Source organism: Podarcis raffonei, chromosome 8 (genome assembly GCF_027172205.1).
Source record: "Podarcis raffonei isolate rPodRaf1 chromosome 8, rPodRaf1.pri, whole genome shotgun sequence".
NCBI lineage: Eukaryota > Metazoa > Chordata > Lepidosauria > Squamata > Lacertidae > Podarcis > Podarcis raffonei.
This window is the reverse complement of record NC_070609.1, coordinates 44468905-44483462: the sequence shown is the minus strand read 5'-3', so window position 1 is coordinate 44483462 and position 14558 is coordinate 44468905. Positions and strand designations below refer to the sequence as shown.

At 40.1% G+C, this 14558-nt stretch overlaps 1 protein-coding gene across 5 annotated transcripts in view; it reads left to right on the top strand.

Moving 5' to 3' along the window:
- LOC128419203 (cadherin-8) overlaps positions 1-14558 on the top strand; it is a 230619-nt gene that overhangs the window by 191175 nt on the left and 24886 nt on the right. For 4 of the 5 annotated variants that reach the window (XM_053399626.1, XM_053399624.1, XM_053399625.1 and 1 more), the window contains exons 9-10: positions 5129-5250; positions 13021-13138. In XM_053399626.1, the coding sequence (XP_053255601.1) occupies positions 5129-5250; positions 13021-13138 (240 nt within the window). Of the gene's footprint in view, positions 1-5128; positions 5251-13020; positions 13139-14558 lie in introns of those variants that run through there. The other variant, XM_053399628.1, reaches the window with a different exon arrangement.

Below are 14558 nucleotides of genomic sequence, written 5' to 3'. Positions count from 1 at the left end.
GAGTTCCAGATTGCCTATCAATCCCTCCCAGAGTGAGTGACCTTGCAGGATGTGTATCACCCCTGAAGGTGAATCAGCACAAAACCTGAGCATCTTTAATCAGACTTGTAGATCATTGGAGTACAGCTGCTTATAGATTTACAAGTGTTGTCCTTTGAAATTGATCACAAGTCTTTCACCATGGGAAGCAGTGTGCCTAGTCCTCTCTTCCGACATGCACTGGCCTTAAATACTATTCTCAGTCTCAGCACTGTGATACCATTCTTCTAAATTTTATCCAACCAGGAAATGAAATGAGAATGAAAGCTATAACAACACAGTTTAAAATGTGAGCTTATGTGTTCTGTTTACTGGCTACAGTCCTATGAACCCAATAGAGCTTCTGAATAAACATGCACAGGATTTCACTGCTCACAGATTTCAATTTTTGCTGTCTCTTTTCTCCAAGGAGTTTAGGATGGCACAAATAGCTGCCCTCTCCCATTTCCATCTTACAACAATCCTGGGCAGAAGGTTAGACTGAGAGATGGTGACTCAGTTAGTGTCACCCAGTGACTCATGGCTGAGCATTGGCTTGAACCAAAGCTTTTCATCTGACACTCTAACCAATAAGTCAAATTGGTTGCTGAGCAAAGAGGGTGGGCTGCTGGCATTCAGGAAAATGTAGGTATTAGCTTCTGAAGAGAAAACAAGAAAAACATGTGTTGCCTTAATCCTGATAGCTAGTTATCAGCTGAAGGAGTCATGATTCTAGTTTGCTTCAGTTGCTTACTGAAAGTGATGTGTCTTCTGTTTCTGGGTTATTAATCACAATGAATATAAAGTTACTATGGTGGAAACTATGGCCACTGTTCTCCATGGGCCTTATGAATACAGGTGGAGTGGAAGTTGCACACAGAGCTGCCCATGAGTTGAATGTACCTGTGCATGATCATATAAAGTGTTATTGCCATTCATTTGACAATGACCCTTGAAAGGTGGTCCAAAGGAAGTGGTTACTTTCAACACAGCAAAAAGTGTTTTCAGCTTTCTCTGTTTTCAGCTTGCTGCACTCAGCTGCAGTGGAAAACAGTGTCCTATTGCCCATGTTGAAGTAAGATTCCACTGCCCATCCTTTCAGCTGCTGTATGTAGCATGGAGGGGTGGTGGTGGTGGTGGTGGATGTTTTCCCAAACCTGGTTAAATAGGAGTATTCCAGAATTGAATAAGAGACAGTTTTCAGCAGTTTTTAGTTCATTTCTGTATTCCCTATATATAACCAATGGATTGAGCCTATTCATTGATGAAGCATCAAAAAGAACACAGGTGATAATTCCTAATGTAATCGCACAGAGGATTCTTTTTGTGTGTGTGGTGAGAAAACACATTCCTACACATTGGCAAAGCACTACACAAAAGTAATGATGTAGATAGTAGTAAATATGATCCGCTCCCCTCTGCTTTTCTTATGCAGTTCTTTGTCAATACCTATGCATACATTGATAATGCAGAGAAGGAGAAATCATAAAGTTATCTGAAGGGCAAATTGTGCATGCACAGCACTCTCCCCCATTTATTTTTTTTGGGGGGGGGGAATGAAGCACGAGGAATTTCTACTTTCTCAGAACCACTTTAGAAAAGAAGAATTTCAGAAGCTTCCCTAATTCTAGTTTTTCTCTGTTAATGTGCCACCCACAGAAACCTTACCCTTTATCACTGTACTTGAAATTAGGTGATGTTGTTGTACATGTCACTTCTGTATTGCTTAGTGCACTCTGTTTTTTGCAGATTAAAGATTGCACTGAGGATTGGTGGGTGGGAGGGAGAATAGCATAAAACAGTACAGAATAAAATTAAGCTACTGTGCAGGTAGGCTATCTTGTTAGGTCCATCAGATACAATCTTGATAAATGTGTATCAAATAGAAATATTAACACTGGAACTTTGTAAGCTTGGGGAGGGGGAATGAAGCATGCAGCCAAATCAGCAGTGCATTTAACATTTTGGAAAACCTGTTCCTATTTATCACAATCTGGCCCTGATTTAATGCTTTAAAAAACTGTATCAAAATCCAGTGGGGTGGTCTTCCGATTTAAAGCACTGTGCAGTGTGAGTCTGATTTATGACTGTGGTTCATAATCCAGCAAGTGATAAGTACATGGATTTCTTTTGGTGGGTCTCTTTTAGAATTTACTAATTCTAAACATGCTTATTTGGAAGTATTGGGTTTGCATATAACATTTCATGTTTTGAGGGATAGCACCACTTATAATTGTTCAGTTGCATGGGTACAGCTATCTTAGTTTTAAGCCATATCAGGATCCAGCCCAAACCCTTAAATTCAGCATTACTGGATCAGACTGCAAGTGCTTCCTGTGAGAAATGCTCAGTCTAATGCTCTCCTTGCTCTGCTTACGTACTACATGTGAGCTGCTTTTAATAAGGAACATTTTAAAGATATTCCCCCTCCACAATATGGAGTGATGTAATCAACTGGGTTAGGTTGGAAGTGGTTCAACATGCTATTTTACATGCTCTATGTACCTACTTTGCAGACTGTAGGTCAAAGATGGGGAACCTATGGTCATGGGCATAGCCAATGTGGAGGGGAGGGGGCAGCTACCCCCCTAGATCAAGTAAGTCAATAAAAATGCTTAACTAACTGAGGTTCTGCTCCCCCTAACATGAAGCCTACCTCCCTATGCCCATGGGCTATGCCCATGCCTGTGGTCCTCCAGATGTTAAAACTCCTCTCATCTCTGGCCATTGGCCATTCTAACTGGGGCTGATGGGAGCTGGAGTCCCACAAGTGGACCACATACTCCCCATTGGAGCTGTAGAACATCAATCCCTAGAATTTCTTAGAGCCTGTAGTTCATGGACAAAACAAATAAATCCATTATGATTGTTGTATGCAGTGTGCAGCTATCTAGGGGTATCCCCTTTTGGAGGTTTCTATACTCAGCAAGTTCTTCTCTAGTGTTTAGCAAATTAATTCTTAAAGTGAATTCTCATCAAGTTTCTAATTATAATATCTTTAGGTTTAATGTTTGTATTTCAGATGAAAGACAAACATTTTGGGGCCAGTCACAAGAGGCATGAATAATTTCTTCAGAAGCTTATCTAATTAATTACATTCCTCTGTAATGTCTATAAAATTTGAACCACCATCATTCCGTTAATTTAGATAAAAGGAAATCTTTAGTGTTTAAATGTGACACTTGGCACTAAGAAACCAATGCATTCATTGTTTATGTATTTTTTTTATCAACTTTAGATAAAGAAAATGCTTTTGAAATGTTCTGAATACTCAGTTTGCATGCAACTTAATTCCCCTCCTCACCCTCAGCAAGAAGTACATTATTTTTCCATGTTAAACATATTCATGGTGCATCAATGAAGGCAATTAATTGCATGAAATCTTGCCGACCAATGTGATACATTGCATATTATGATGACCAAGTATACAGAGTTCTCACGCTTTGTCATGGTGCACCTTTCTAATATTCCTAAAAAGAAAGGAAAGGCAGACAATGACTCACTAGCATGTACTTACACTATCCTCTCCTTAGAACTAATCAAATTAGAACTAATGAGGGCTCTAGAATGAGGGACTGTAGTTCAGTGGCAAAACAGATGATTAGCATACAGAAGGTTCAGCCTGCAGTCTACAGCATCTAATAATCAGAATGCACAATACTGAACAGGCAAATAGCCTGACCTGCTAAAAGCAAGCATCTTCTGTTGCCCTCTCCAGAATGTATAAGTTGCTAAGCAGAGGGTGAAATCCTGCTGCTTTGGCTGTGTGCTGCTGTTCCTTTCTGGGAACAGGCACACACAGCCAATGCAGGATATTGCCCCATGCTCTTGCCCATCAGATGGTGTCGCAAATCACATCAGCTAATGGGCATGTGGGTAAGGCTTGGGGGAAATGGCCTCATGGATCAACTTGAGCCTCTTGGCCGGCAAATATTAGTTTGTAGACTGGAGGTTACCCACCCTGCCTTCTGCCCTTGCGTTCAAAGCCATGATGGAATCACCCATGCCAGATAGATAGCAGGATATTTATTTTCCTAGCTTTTGCCTGAACGTCAGGAACCAGCATTGAGGGTTTGTTAGCTTGCTGCTAATTGGGTTTTGCTCATTGCAGATCTTACTAAGTTAACAAAGCTGTTGCCCATTTATTCCAATCAATGTCTCATGTAGTTATGGTGGGCACAAACTGTCTTTTTTTACTCATTCTGTAACAGAAATAGTCAATCTTACCACCTACAACACATTCCAATAGCTTAATAACCTAATTAGCCCATGGATCAGAGGTCCCCCACTACTGTTAATAAGTATAAACTAGGATGAACTGATCAAGATTTTATGTGGGAATACACCCATGGACTAAAATTAAGACATACATCTGAGTAAATATATCTAGCAATTGGGCTATAAAGAGAGATGTGATAAATTATAGCTATTAATGGGGGTCAAAGCTTTTATTTCAACTTTACAGAACCTTAATGAACAAATATTTCAATTCAAAACAACATTTCTGGATGAGATTAATGAACTTGTGTTCTTGCATAATATCAAAATGTACTCTCTCTCTCTCTCTTCTTTCTTCTTTTACCTACATCAATTCCACTCTTCACTTTTCTAACAAAATCTGATTAGAGTTGGATTGTCTTTCTCCCCCATGCCCCCTCTTTTTTTGCCAAGCTGAAATAATAGATGTGCAGTCAGGCTGGCTAATAGAGTAAAATGGCAAAGATAAGCAACGAAATAAATCTTGGTTGTTTACAGCCTCTTTTCCCCATGCAGAATGCCCTTTATCAATAAAACAATGCAAACTTCATCAGAAAAAAGAATCTACCAATTTAGTCTAAGAAGGTCTTCATCAAGCTAATCTCCAACAAACGCTGTTTGCAATAAGGATTTATTTGCTGTCTCCCTTTTGTGAAACTGCTGCCCATTCTTCTTTATCTTTTCCCCTTGGCCATTGGATAAAGCAGCCCAATTATTGGAAGCAGAAAAGGCCCAGCAAGCTTTCAGCACAGAACTGTCTGTCTACCTTGGGTCCTTTATGTCATTAGTATGAAATGAAGTGTGCTTACCTCTCTTTTTTCTTGTTTTCCACACTGTGTTTTTCTTCTCTTAGGAAACCCCAGTCAAATATCTCGAGTGCCTGTTGCTATCAAAGTTCTCGATGTAAATGACAACGCTCCCGAACTTGCATCAGGGAATGAAGCCTATTTGTGTGAAAATGGAAAAACCGGAAAAGTAAATATTTCTCTGCTGTCCACACAGTATAGTGGGTTTGCCCCGCCCCCTGAAACCTTTCCTGTTCCCTGTCTGTTAATGTGAGTTAAATATTTTCCCTGATTATGTGTGAAATTGAAAATAGGAAGGTATCTTATACTTAGACCAAGTGAATCACTTGGTACTGTATAGACCATGAGTAGCCAACACAACTCTCTCCAGATGTTTTGGCCTCATTCTCCCAGGGTCAACATGGCCAGTGATCAGGGTACCATATGTGACAATAGGGCAGCTACAGGAACCTCAGGCCCAAATGTGGCCTCCCACGCCTCTCTATCTGGCCCTCAGAACTTTCTATAGGCCATATTCCTCCAGGGCCCTACTTCACATCACAAGTCTAGCTGGAATGTGTCCTTGAACTCTGATAATGTCTCTTGCTTGTCTCGATGGCACATAGGGAGAAGTGTGCAAATGTGTTAGAAAATAGTCTAGTGTACAAAGGTAAACAATAGGCCAATTTCTCCACCAGTTTCTGCCTCTGGTCTAGTCCACCAGAGTACGTGGATTTTGCAAAGCTTTCCAGAATGGAATACAGCCCTCGGGCTGAAAAAGGTTCCCCACACCTGTAAGAGGGAATGGGAGTTTATGGTATTCCTAGACAGGAAGTGGAGGAGGGTAGTTAGGCAGAGTCAGGCTTGTGCTCCTGATAATCTCTCCTGCTCTACACTCAAGGAATGATTTAGTTGCATATTTCTTGCTGTCTGTGCTACTGTGACATGAGCTCTGTTCGCACAGTCAACATACTGAGAATGAAGGAGAATGAAGATGACTTGAACATCACTCCAATCTCCATGTGTTCATTTAATGACATAAGCAGATCTTACACATGCAGAGACTGAATGTAGGCTGTCTGCACATGATCAGGAATTGTTTGTGTCTATTTACATGGCTGACTGAATGGGTATATAACTCAGGGGCAAGGCTTGAAACCACTAACCTGCTATAAGCATTAAATCTACCCATTGTGCAGGTCACATGAACAGACATATCTGCCACCCTTCCTCCCCCCCCCCCCAAATGGCCACAATTGTTCTGGATTTAGATTAAAAGGGGAAATGGAGCCTTTTTAGGAAAGACTTGTTCACCATCTCTCTGGTATAAATAGAAGTTGTGGGATCATAATATTTCACACTTTCTTAGAAAAACTGTTTAAGAAAGGGTGAAATAAGGCAGGAACAAGGTGGAAAGGAGAATAGAAGAGGCCTGGGCATATAAGGGACAGAAATGTTGAACAACTCCTCTACCCTATCCTAGAAATCTGGATCCACAGTGCCTGCCTTGTCCATCATTCAGTTTGGAGTTGTGTTGAATGATGTAACGGAACCTAATCTCCTAGGAAGCAATATAGCACAAATGAAACAGAATCGTTTTTATTATCCAGGTTGTGAAGACGCTGAGTGACAGAAATCCGGAGCTTTGTAGCTACCTCATTTATTTCTGGGTAGTGACATTTTAATTTAAATAAACAGCAGTTGACAGCATGACACTAGAGTTGTTAATCCAGCTATTCTTGTGCCTCGTGGGTGTTTGGCATTAAATTCACCATTTACCAAAGCAGCTTACCTGATAATAGAGTTAGAATTTGTTTCTTATTGTGGGCCTATACAAAAACTATGTGTGCCAAGATTTGATTGTTGCAAACAATCCACATTTGCACCTTCCAGCAGTCATTTCTGCAGCTCCTTCCTGTCCTGGTTACCCAGTTTATAACAGTAAACAGTCTATCAAACCACTGAAGAGTGAGATTAGTGAAATGTGGCTCCTAGCAAGTACCAGGCGTTCATTGAACATCTACTGAAGTCCAGATCCCAATGAGGTGGTGTCAGGGCTCACTGTGCATCTGCTGAGGCCCACACTCAGCAGGGACCCCAGTGCTAACCCCTGAACACCCCCATCCTGCTTTCCTTCCTCCTGGTGATCACTGTCTTTCCACTTCTCCTATCTAAGCAAGTGAACAGTGTCTAGAGGAAGAAGATCAGAAATGTTCTTGCCTTACCTTCACATATTCCAGAGCCTGGGGGCAACCACTGAAAAAGTTCTCTCATGTGTAACCTTTTGCCCCATCTCAGATAACAGGAGAACTTTATGGATAAAAATGTAACTGAAATAGCTGGAATAAATTCTAGCTACAAAGCTGGCAGGGATGTAACAGCCCTCAAGTAAGTGGACATGGGGTGAGGGTGGAGGATACCGCCATGACTTCATCAACTACTTCATTAACTGACTAGTCTCATAAAGTCCTTGTCAAAAAGAAAAAAAGATCTGAACGAAAGCTCCATGTTGCAACTAGATCCTGCACACTAACCCTTTCTGCTCTTGTTGAAATTTCAGTTTGTGTTTGCTCAAAATGAAATTTAAGAGAAATAACAAGAAAAGCTTTATTTCAGCTGTTCATTGCTTAGGGCTAGATCAAGTAGCTGAACTTTCTCTTTACATGTGTGTCTCTCTGTGTGTACACACACACACACACACACACACACACACACAGTGGTACCTCAAATGTCTCGGAAGTCAAACTTTTCGGTTTTCGAATGCTGAAAACCCAGTAAGTTCTTTGGTTTTCAAATGTTTTGGAAGTCGGATGGTCTACCAGAATGGATTACGTTTGAAAACCAAGGTACCACTGTAGTCTGAACAAATCAGTGATAGGAGTCAGATGCAGGAAGGTAGCAATCCATTCAGAAAGAAACATTAGTCTCATTTTTGAGTAGAATATACCACTCTCTCTTTCCCCAATATAGCCTCCTGGTTGCCATAAACCGGGGGTGGAGAGCAGAGGTGAATCTCCAGGCACTGGGGTGGAATCCTTAGTCTAACATCTCATGGGGGGGGGGTGAAGTGGTGCCCCACCTCCACTTCAGAACAGTGTGACCACAGGGGTACTCTGTCAGAGGTGTCTAGTTGGAAGTCTCTGTCCAAAAGCCAAGGTGTGTGACAAATGGGCCATAGACCTTCGTTCAGCAGCATGGGAGGGCCATCAATTTAGAACTGCATCCTGTGATGGATCCATTAAGCCCATGATTGACCCTGTCATGCCTCAGCCATCTACCAGAAGGCTGGGAGGGATATGCACCCAATGCCTAAGCCAAATTCTACCTATATCTGGAATCAATAGAGTTGTGGCCAGTTTAAAATCACAGGATGTTGTCCTTGTCCAGTTTGTTTACCTTCTTAGACTAGGCCTTGCTCTGAGGGGAGAGGTCACTGCGAGTGGGACTGCAACTCTTAACTCTGACGTCTTTTGCACTTGTGCTTTTTCTTGTCCCCCTTTTCTGCTTCGCCCCCCCTTCACTGCCCTTTTAAAAAAACTCTAGCAACATTACTGGAATGTTCATGGTAGGGCAGGGTGATACCCATTTGGGGATCCCAACCTTCTATAGCAATCCAGTGCTATATAAGGATAGGGGAGAAATTCAGTTCACATTAAAAGGCAAAGCTATCAAATTCACACTTTCTGAAACAATATGCAAAGTGAAACAGCCATCTTTCATAATTTAAACTTCTCTGTATTTTGAAATGCAGTTCTCTGGCCGGGTAATGTGTATGAAAATGCATTTACTAGGTAAAGTATGTATATAGATGCCTATATCAGTGAAAATGACATATAAAAATGCATTATATTAGGGGAATTGTTTTGCAAAAATGTGTACACTAGGCAAAATTGCACATAAAATGTGTTTATCAGAAGAAATGTGCACTTCAGCGTTGATGAATTTTCATGATGACGAAAAGAAAAACAGCACTTGCCAACTGAATTGGAAATGTCTAGAATTGAAGACTGCAAAAAATGAGAAACTGGTGGTACCCAAAATTTACAGGATAGTCGTGCACCAGAGTGCCAAGAGAGAGTGTGAAGTGGGTGGGTGTTTTACAAAGAAATCAATTTCAAATGCAGATTCAGCATAGCAATCATGTGGGAGGAAAAATAATACAAGAATAAACTGAATATAGAGGCCCTCCTCTAGATCTGAATTCTCTTGCGTCTTCCAAATAAATTCTTGATCATCTGACACAAAGAAAGAATGTGATTGCTTTCTACTATCTGAATACATTTACAGATTTGTAGGTTAACTTAACAGCTAAGTTAAATTGAGTTTGAATCACCTTAGGGGACTTGATTACATCTCAACCTCTTAGAAAACCTTATTTGCAGTCTGTAAATATACTGAGTGAACCATCTAATGCAGTTCATTCCTCCACGTGTTCTATTTTGGGTCCTGATATAATTGAGAGTGGCAACCACGACTGCCGGTGACGTGACAGAATGCATTAAAAACTGTTGATGTATAACACTGCCAAATGAATTCTTCTTGCTTTTATTCTGAACCCATAATAGCAGAATGCTAATCTCAGATCCACTGGAAAAGCATGTCACTTTCTGATTTGCATTCTTTACACAAATCTGCAAATTTTAAAAAGGGCTGCTCCCCACCCCTTTCTGCTTTTCTACCGGCTCACACCAGACAAATTTATTTAGTTTTACTTATTGTTTAACAAAATTCATATAAAAATTGACTGTAGTAAAACCTCTAAGCACTTTACAAAAAATAAAAATCATAAAAACACAGTTAAAACAGTTAAAACATTTAAAGAGAATTTAAATTAACAGTAAATAAATAAATATTGTCCAGTAGCACCTTATAGGCCAACTAAGCTTGTTCTGGTATAAGCTTTCATGTGCATGCACACTTCTTCAGATACCTTCTTCAGATGCATGCATACAAAAGCTTATTCCTGAACAAACTTAGTTGGTCTATAAGGTGCTACTGGATAATTTTTTATTATTTATTTATTTTTATTTCGACTGCATCAGACCAACATGGCTACCTACCTGAAAGTAAAAAAAAAAAAAGATTTGTCAACACTGATGTTTCTGAATAGGCTTGCCTGATCAAAAATGTTTTAAGCACACTGCAAAAAGAATACAATGTAGGTGCATTCCTGACATGAATTGGCAGGGAGTTCCAAAGTGTAGATGCTGCCACACTAAAAGAACAAATTCTTATAACTGCAGGAGCATTATATGGCAACAGTAATAGTGTCTGAAGAGGTCAAGTGGGCATATGGGAGAAGCAAAAATACCCTATATATTTTTCACAGAAACTCAAGGCATCTTACAATCTACAACACACAAACCACAGTAAATCATAAAACTATCTCTGCTTAAATAATGACAATGTGGTGCAGGGTTTTCAGAAGAGAAACTAATACAGTGGTACCTCAGGTTACATACGCTTCAGGTTACAGACTTTGCTAACCCAGAAATAGTGACTCAGGTTAAGAATTTTGCTTCAGGATGAGAACAGAAATCATGTTCTGGCGGCGCGGCAGCAGCAGGAGGCCCCATTAGCTAAAGTGGTGCTTCAGGTTAAGAACAGTTTCAGGTTAAGAATGGACCTCCAGAATGAATTAAGTACTTAACCCGAGGTACCACTGTACTGCCGACTTCAATCCAGACTCTTTTTCTTCATTATATGAAAAGATCAAGGTAATGTACAACAATGTGAAAGAACAAGAATGTGATGACTGTTTCTTCAAATGTTATTCTTCAGAGCATCACCTCACCACCACCAAGGCACACTTTTTTCTTATGCAGATTGTTCTGGCAATTCACAGTGCTGCATATACTAAAAGCAATAAATTGTGGAAAACATTATAATGACAGGTCAATCACGAATGCCCCCCTCCCTTTCATTCTCTTGTGCTGTAATCTCATTGCTGGAAAGTGCCAAGGAGTTACTATAATAATGGTCATTCATTAAGCAGTCATTCAGCACACAGAGAAAGAGATAAATATGACTTACCTTTAGCACAGTAAAAAAAAAAAAGAAAGAAAGAAGAAGAAGAAGAAGAAGAAGAAGAGGAAGAAGAAGAAGGCGGCACCAAAAAGGTCTTGGGCCTTTGCCAGAGCCCACATAGCAGGAACATTTGCAGTTGCCTGCATGACATCATATTTGTATATGTGGTAAAATGCTTCACTGTATGCATTGCATGTGCATAAAGGTGAGGTGAAGGTTGCTATGGGAACCTGAAGTCTTAATTTCTTGACTTGAGTATCTGAAACAACAAACTTGGCATGCACACACCCAACACTATTTCATATGACATCCCACATAACGTGGAGGAAAGCAGCCGTGTTGAAGAGAGTTAGTAAAAGAAAAAGCAAATGTGAAGATGAGTGAGAATTGCAACTTCTCGTGTAAGTTTGGTGGAAGATTTTAATGGAAGCTTATAACAGAGATTCAGGAGATTCAAGCATTACATTTAATAAGACTCCGTCTACACAGTTACTCAGCCTAATCTTGCTTTAATCTTAGGAAGATTAAGTTGGGGAAGATGGCATGATAGAGGTTTTGTAAAATTGTGCATGCTACGGAGCAAGTAAAAGATACATTTCTCCCTCCCTCATAATACAGCAAATGGATCCCTTCCATTAAATCGGCCGACAGTAGAATCAGGACAGACACAGAAAAAGTACTTCTTCAGACAAACGCAAGATGTGGTGAAGCTGGAAGTGGGCATGAAAGAGAAAGTTTTAAGCAAGCGTCTAAGGCATAGCACCATAGATCAGTGGAGGCTGGTTCATTAGGCCAATGGGGCACTGTCCCACTAACCTCAGTCTGCCCTGAAGACAGCCTACACCTGCCTGCCTCAAATGTCTCTTATTAAAGATGCAGGCTATGTTTTCCCAAAATCCTCTGGATTGTTCTCAGATAGTTTCCAGATTAATTTTCAGACTGAGATGCGATGAGCATTGGAAAGTGGGTGATGGCTAGTTAGGTAGATAACACTGGAGCCAAAATGTCACAGAATGCAAGCAGTTATAGCCTTTGGCATTTCTATGCAAGGACAAAACAATATATGAAATAAGCTGAGAAATTATTCACAACAGCAGTAATTGGTGAGAACACAATCTTCCTACCTTCGCTGTGCTAATTTAACAGCTGTCAAAGGACACAACGTTAATAAACAGTGAAGCTAATAGCAACTACTCATCCAACACACTCACTGTTGCAGAATTGCTGAACAGGGAACACCTGGAGCTTCTTAGCGATTAATGCGGGGCACAACACAGCTCAAGTTACACACTTTTAGGCTGCAGGCTCCATCATACTTGCTCCAAATTGAGGCCCATTGAAACCAATGGGAATTGCTATGATGCAAAAAAATGGTTAGCACAGGGCTGTTATGGTTGACTTAATTTTGCAGGAAGTGAATTATATGCTTATCCCCTCCCCCTACCCAAAATCAAGAGAATTTAAAAAGTGCTTAGCTTTGGCAATGATCTCTTGCTAACATCTGCTGAAAAAGCTGCTGTAAGAAGGCACAGGAGCAAAGGCTTGTAAAAAAGTTGGCAATCCTAGATAAGTCTAGTTTTATCATGGGTTGGATCCAGACTAATTATTTTAGCTGGATTTAAATCTCATTGAAATTAATGGGGCAAGCTAGTCATTACTTGTGCCATTGATTTCAGTGGGAACTATGTCCAACAAACTTAGTTCACATCACCCTCAATGAATTTACTGGGATGTGACTGGTTTAAACTTACAAAACAATCCTATAAATGTTTACTCAGAAATAAGTCTCATTGAGTTTAATAGGGCTCACTTCCAGGTAATTGGATGTAGGATTGCAGCCATAACTTTCCCCCCTTCGCATGTGCAGTTTAGTCAAACCTGTGAACTGATTTTGATTTAGATAAAACTTTTTGTTTTCTTTATCCTGTTGTAGGTCATTCATACGATGAGAGCCATTGACAAAGATGATCCTAAAAATGGACACTATTTTGTTTACAACCTTCCACAGGAAATGGCCAACAATCCAAATTTCACAATTGAGAAAAACCAAGGTAAATATATATAATGCATAAATATAACACAACAGAGTGTCGTGTGCCATGTTTTATTTCTTTCTGCTTGCTTTGTTCTGTTTATTTTGCAAATGTCTCTTTCTCTTCACAAATGAGAATTGGGCTTCAGTCTTTTTCAAAATGTCTGGGACTGGTGCGGAAAGTCACAACTTGGGTTAGAATGATTTTAAGATACAGTAGTCTCCAAGGAATTTAAAACTTCCTAGGACAGATTTATCTTCTAATTGGATTGTGGCTAATTCTGAAGTGCTGGAAATATCTAGCGTATTGATTTTTTTGTTAACGTCAAGTACGGATCAGCATATTTCCCCTGTTCTGTTCCTTCTCTGTTCTGTTGGTTAGGTCTGTTCTCCATTCCACTCCTTCTGAATTTTTATGTTACAAGAACATTTTTTTAAAAATGCATAGAGGAGGTCACTGTTTGTGTGTTTGGAATGTGTCACAAAGAAGTCTATGTATATATACAACAGCATATACAGTGCTATTTTTTCTAGGAAAAGAGGTGCCAGAACTCACCAGGAATGCCTCCCTTGTTTTCTTATAATGGCAATGGCACCCACCTGAAAGGTGCTGGAACTGAATTCTGGTGAATTCCTGCTGGAAAAAAGCCCTGAACATATGTAGGGGTCTTTTATATTCTGAGCGATAGTGGAAAAGGAAGGAACACATAGGTGTGCATAGCCATTTTCTTTCTTCATTGAATAAGTAGTTTTATATAAGCTACTGTTGAGCTTTCACTCTAAAATGGAAGGTGTAGAAATTTTTGATTAGGCTGGACATATAACAGCTTGGCATTGGGGCCTCTAGAAGTAAATAAGGAACGGAATAACAATGAAAAATATGTACTATGTTATGATATTGAAATTGTGTGCTTATCAATTCAAAGTGCTGCTTTTAATGTATAAAGTCTTGTGCAGTTCAGGATTCAAATACTTCTAGGACCACCCCTCACCACATGAACTGACCTGGACCCTGTGATCATTGTCTGAGGTCCTTCTCCTTGAGCTTCCTCCACAGGAGGCCTGGAAGGTGGCAATATGAACATAGCCCTTTCAAGCAGTAGCTCCCTGCCTGTGGGATGCTCTTCCCAGGGAGACACACTTGGCTTTTCCCTTTCCCTTTCCCATTTCCCTTTACCACATATATCCCCAATCAACCACTTCAGTCAATGGAACTGACACAGTTACAAGTACTACACAATACCTGTTCCGCATTTGTAAGAACTTGATATTTTAGTGTGGCAGCACCTACAGTTTAGAACTCCCTATCAATTGATATCAGACAAGCGCGTTCAATGTATTCTTTTCAGTGCCTGCTAAAAACATTTTCGTTTGGACAAGGCTACACAAATTTTCAGAAAGCTGATGCAAGATTTAATCTGTTTTCAATCTATTGTTAG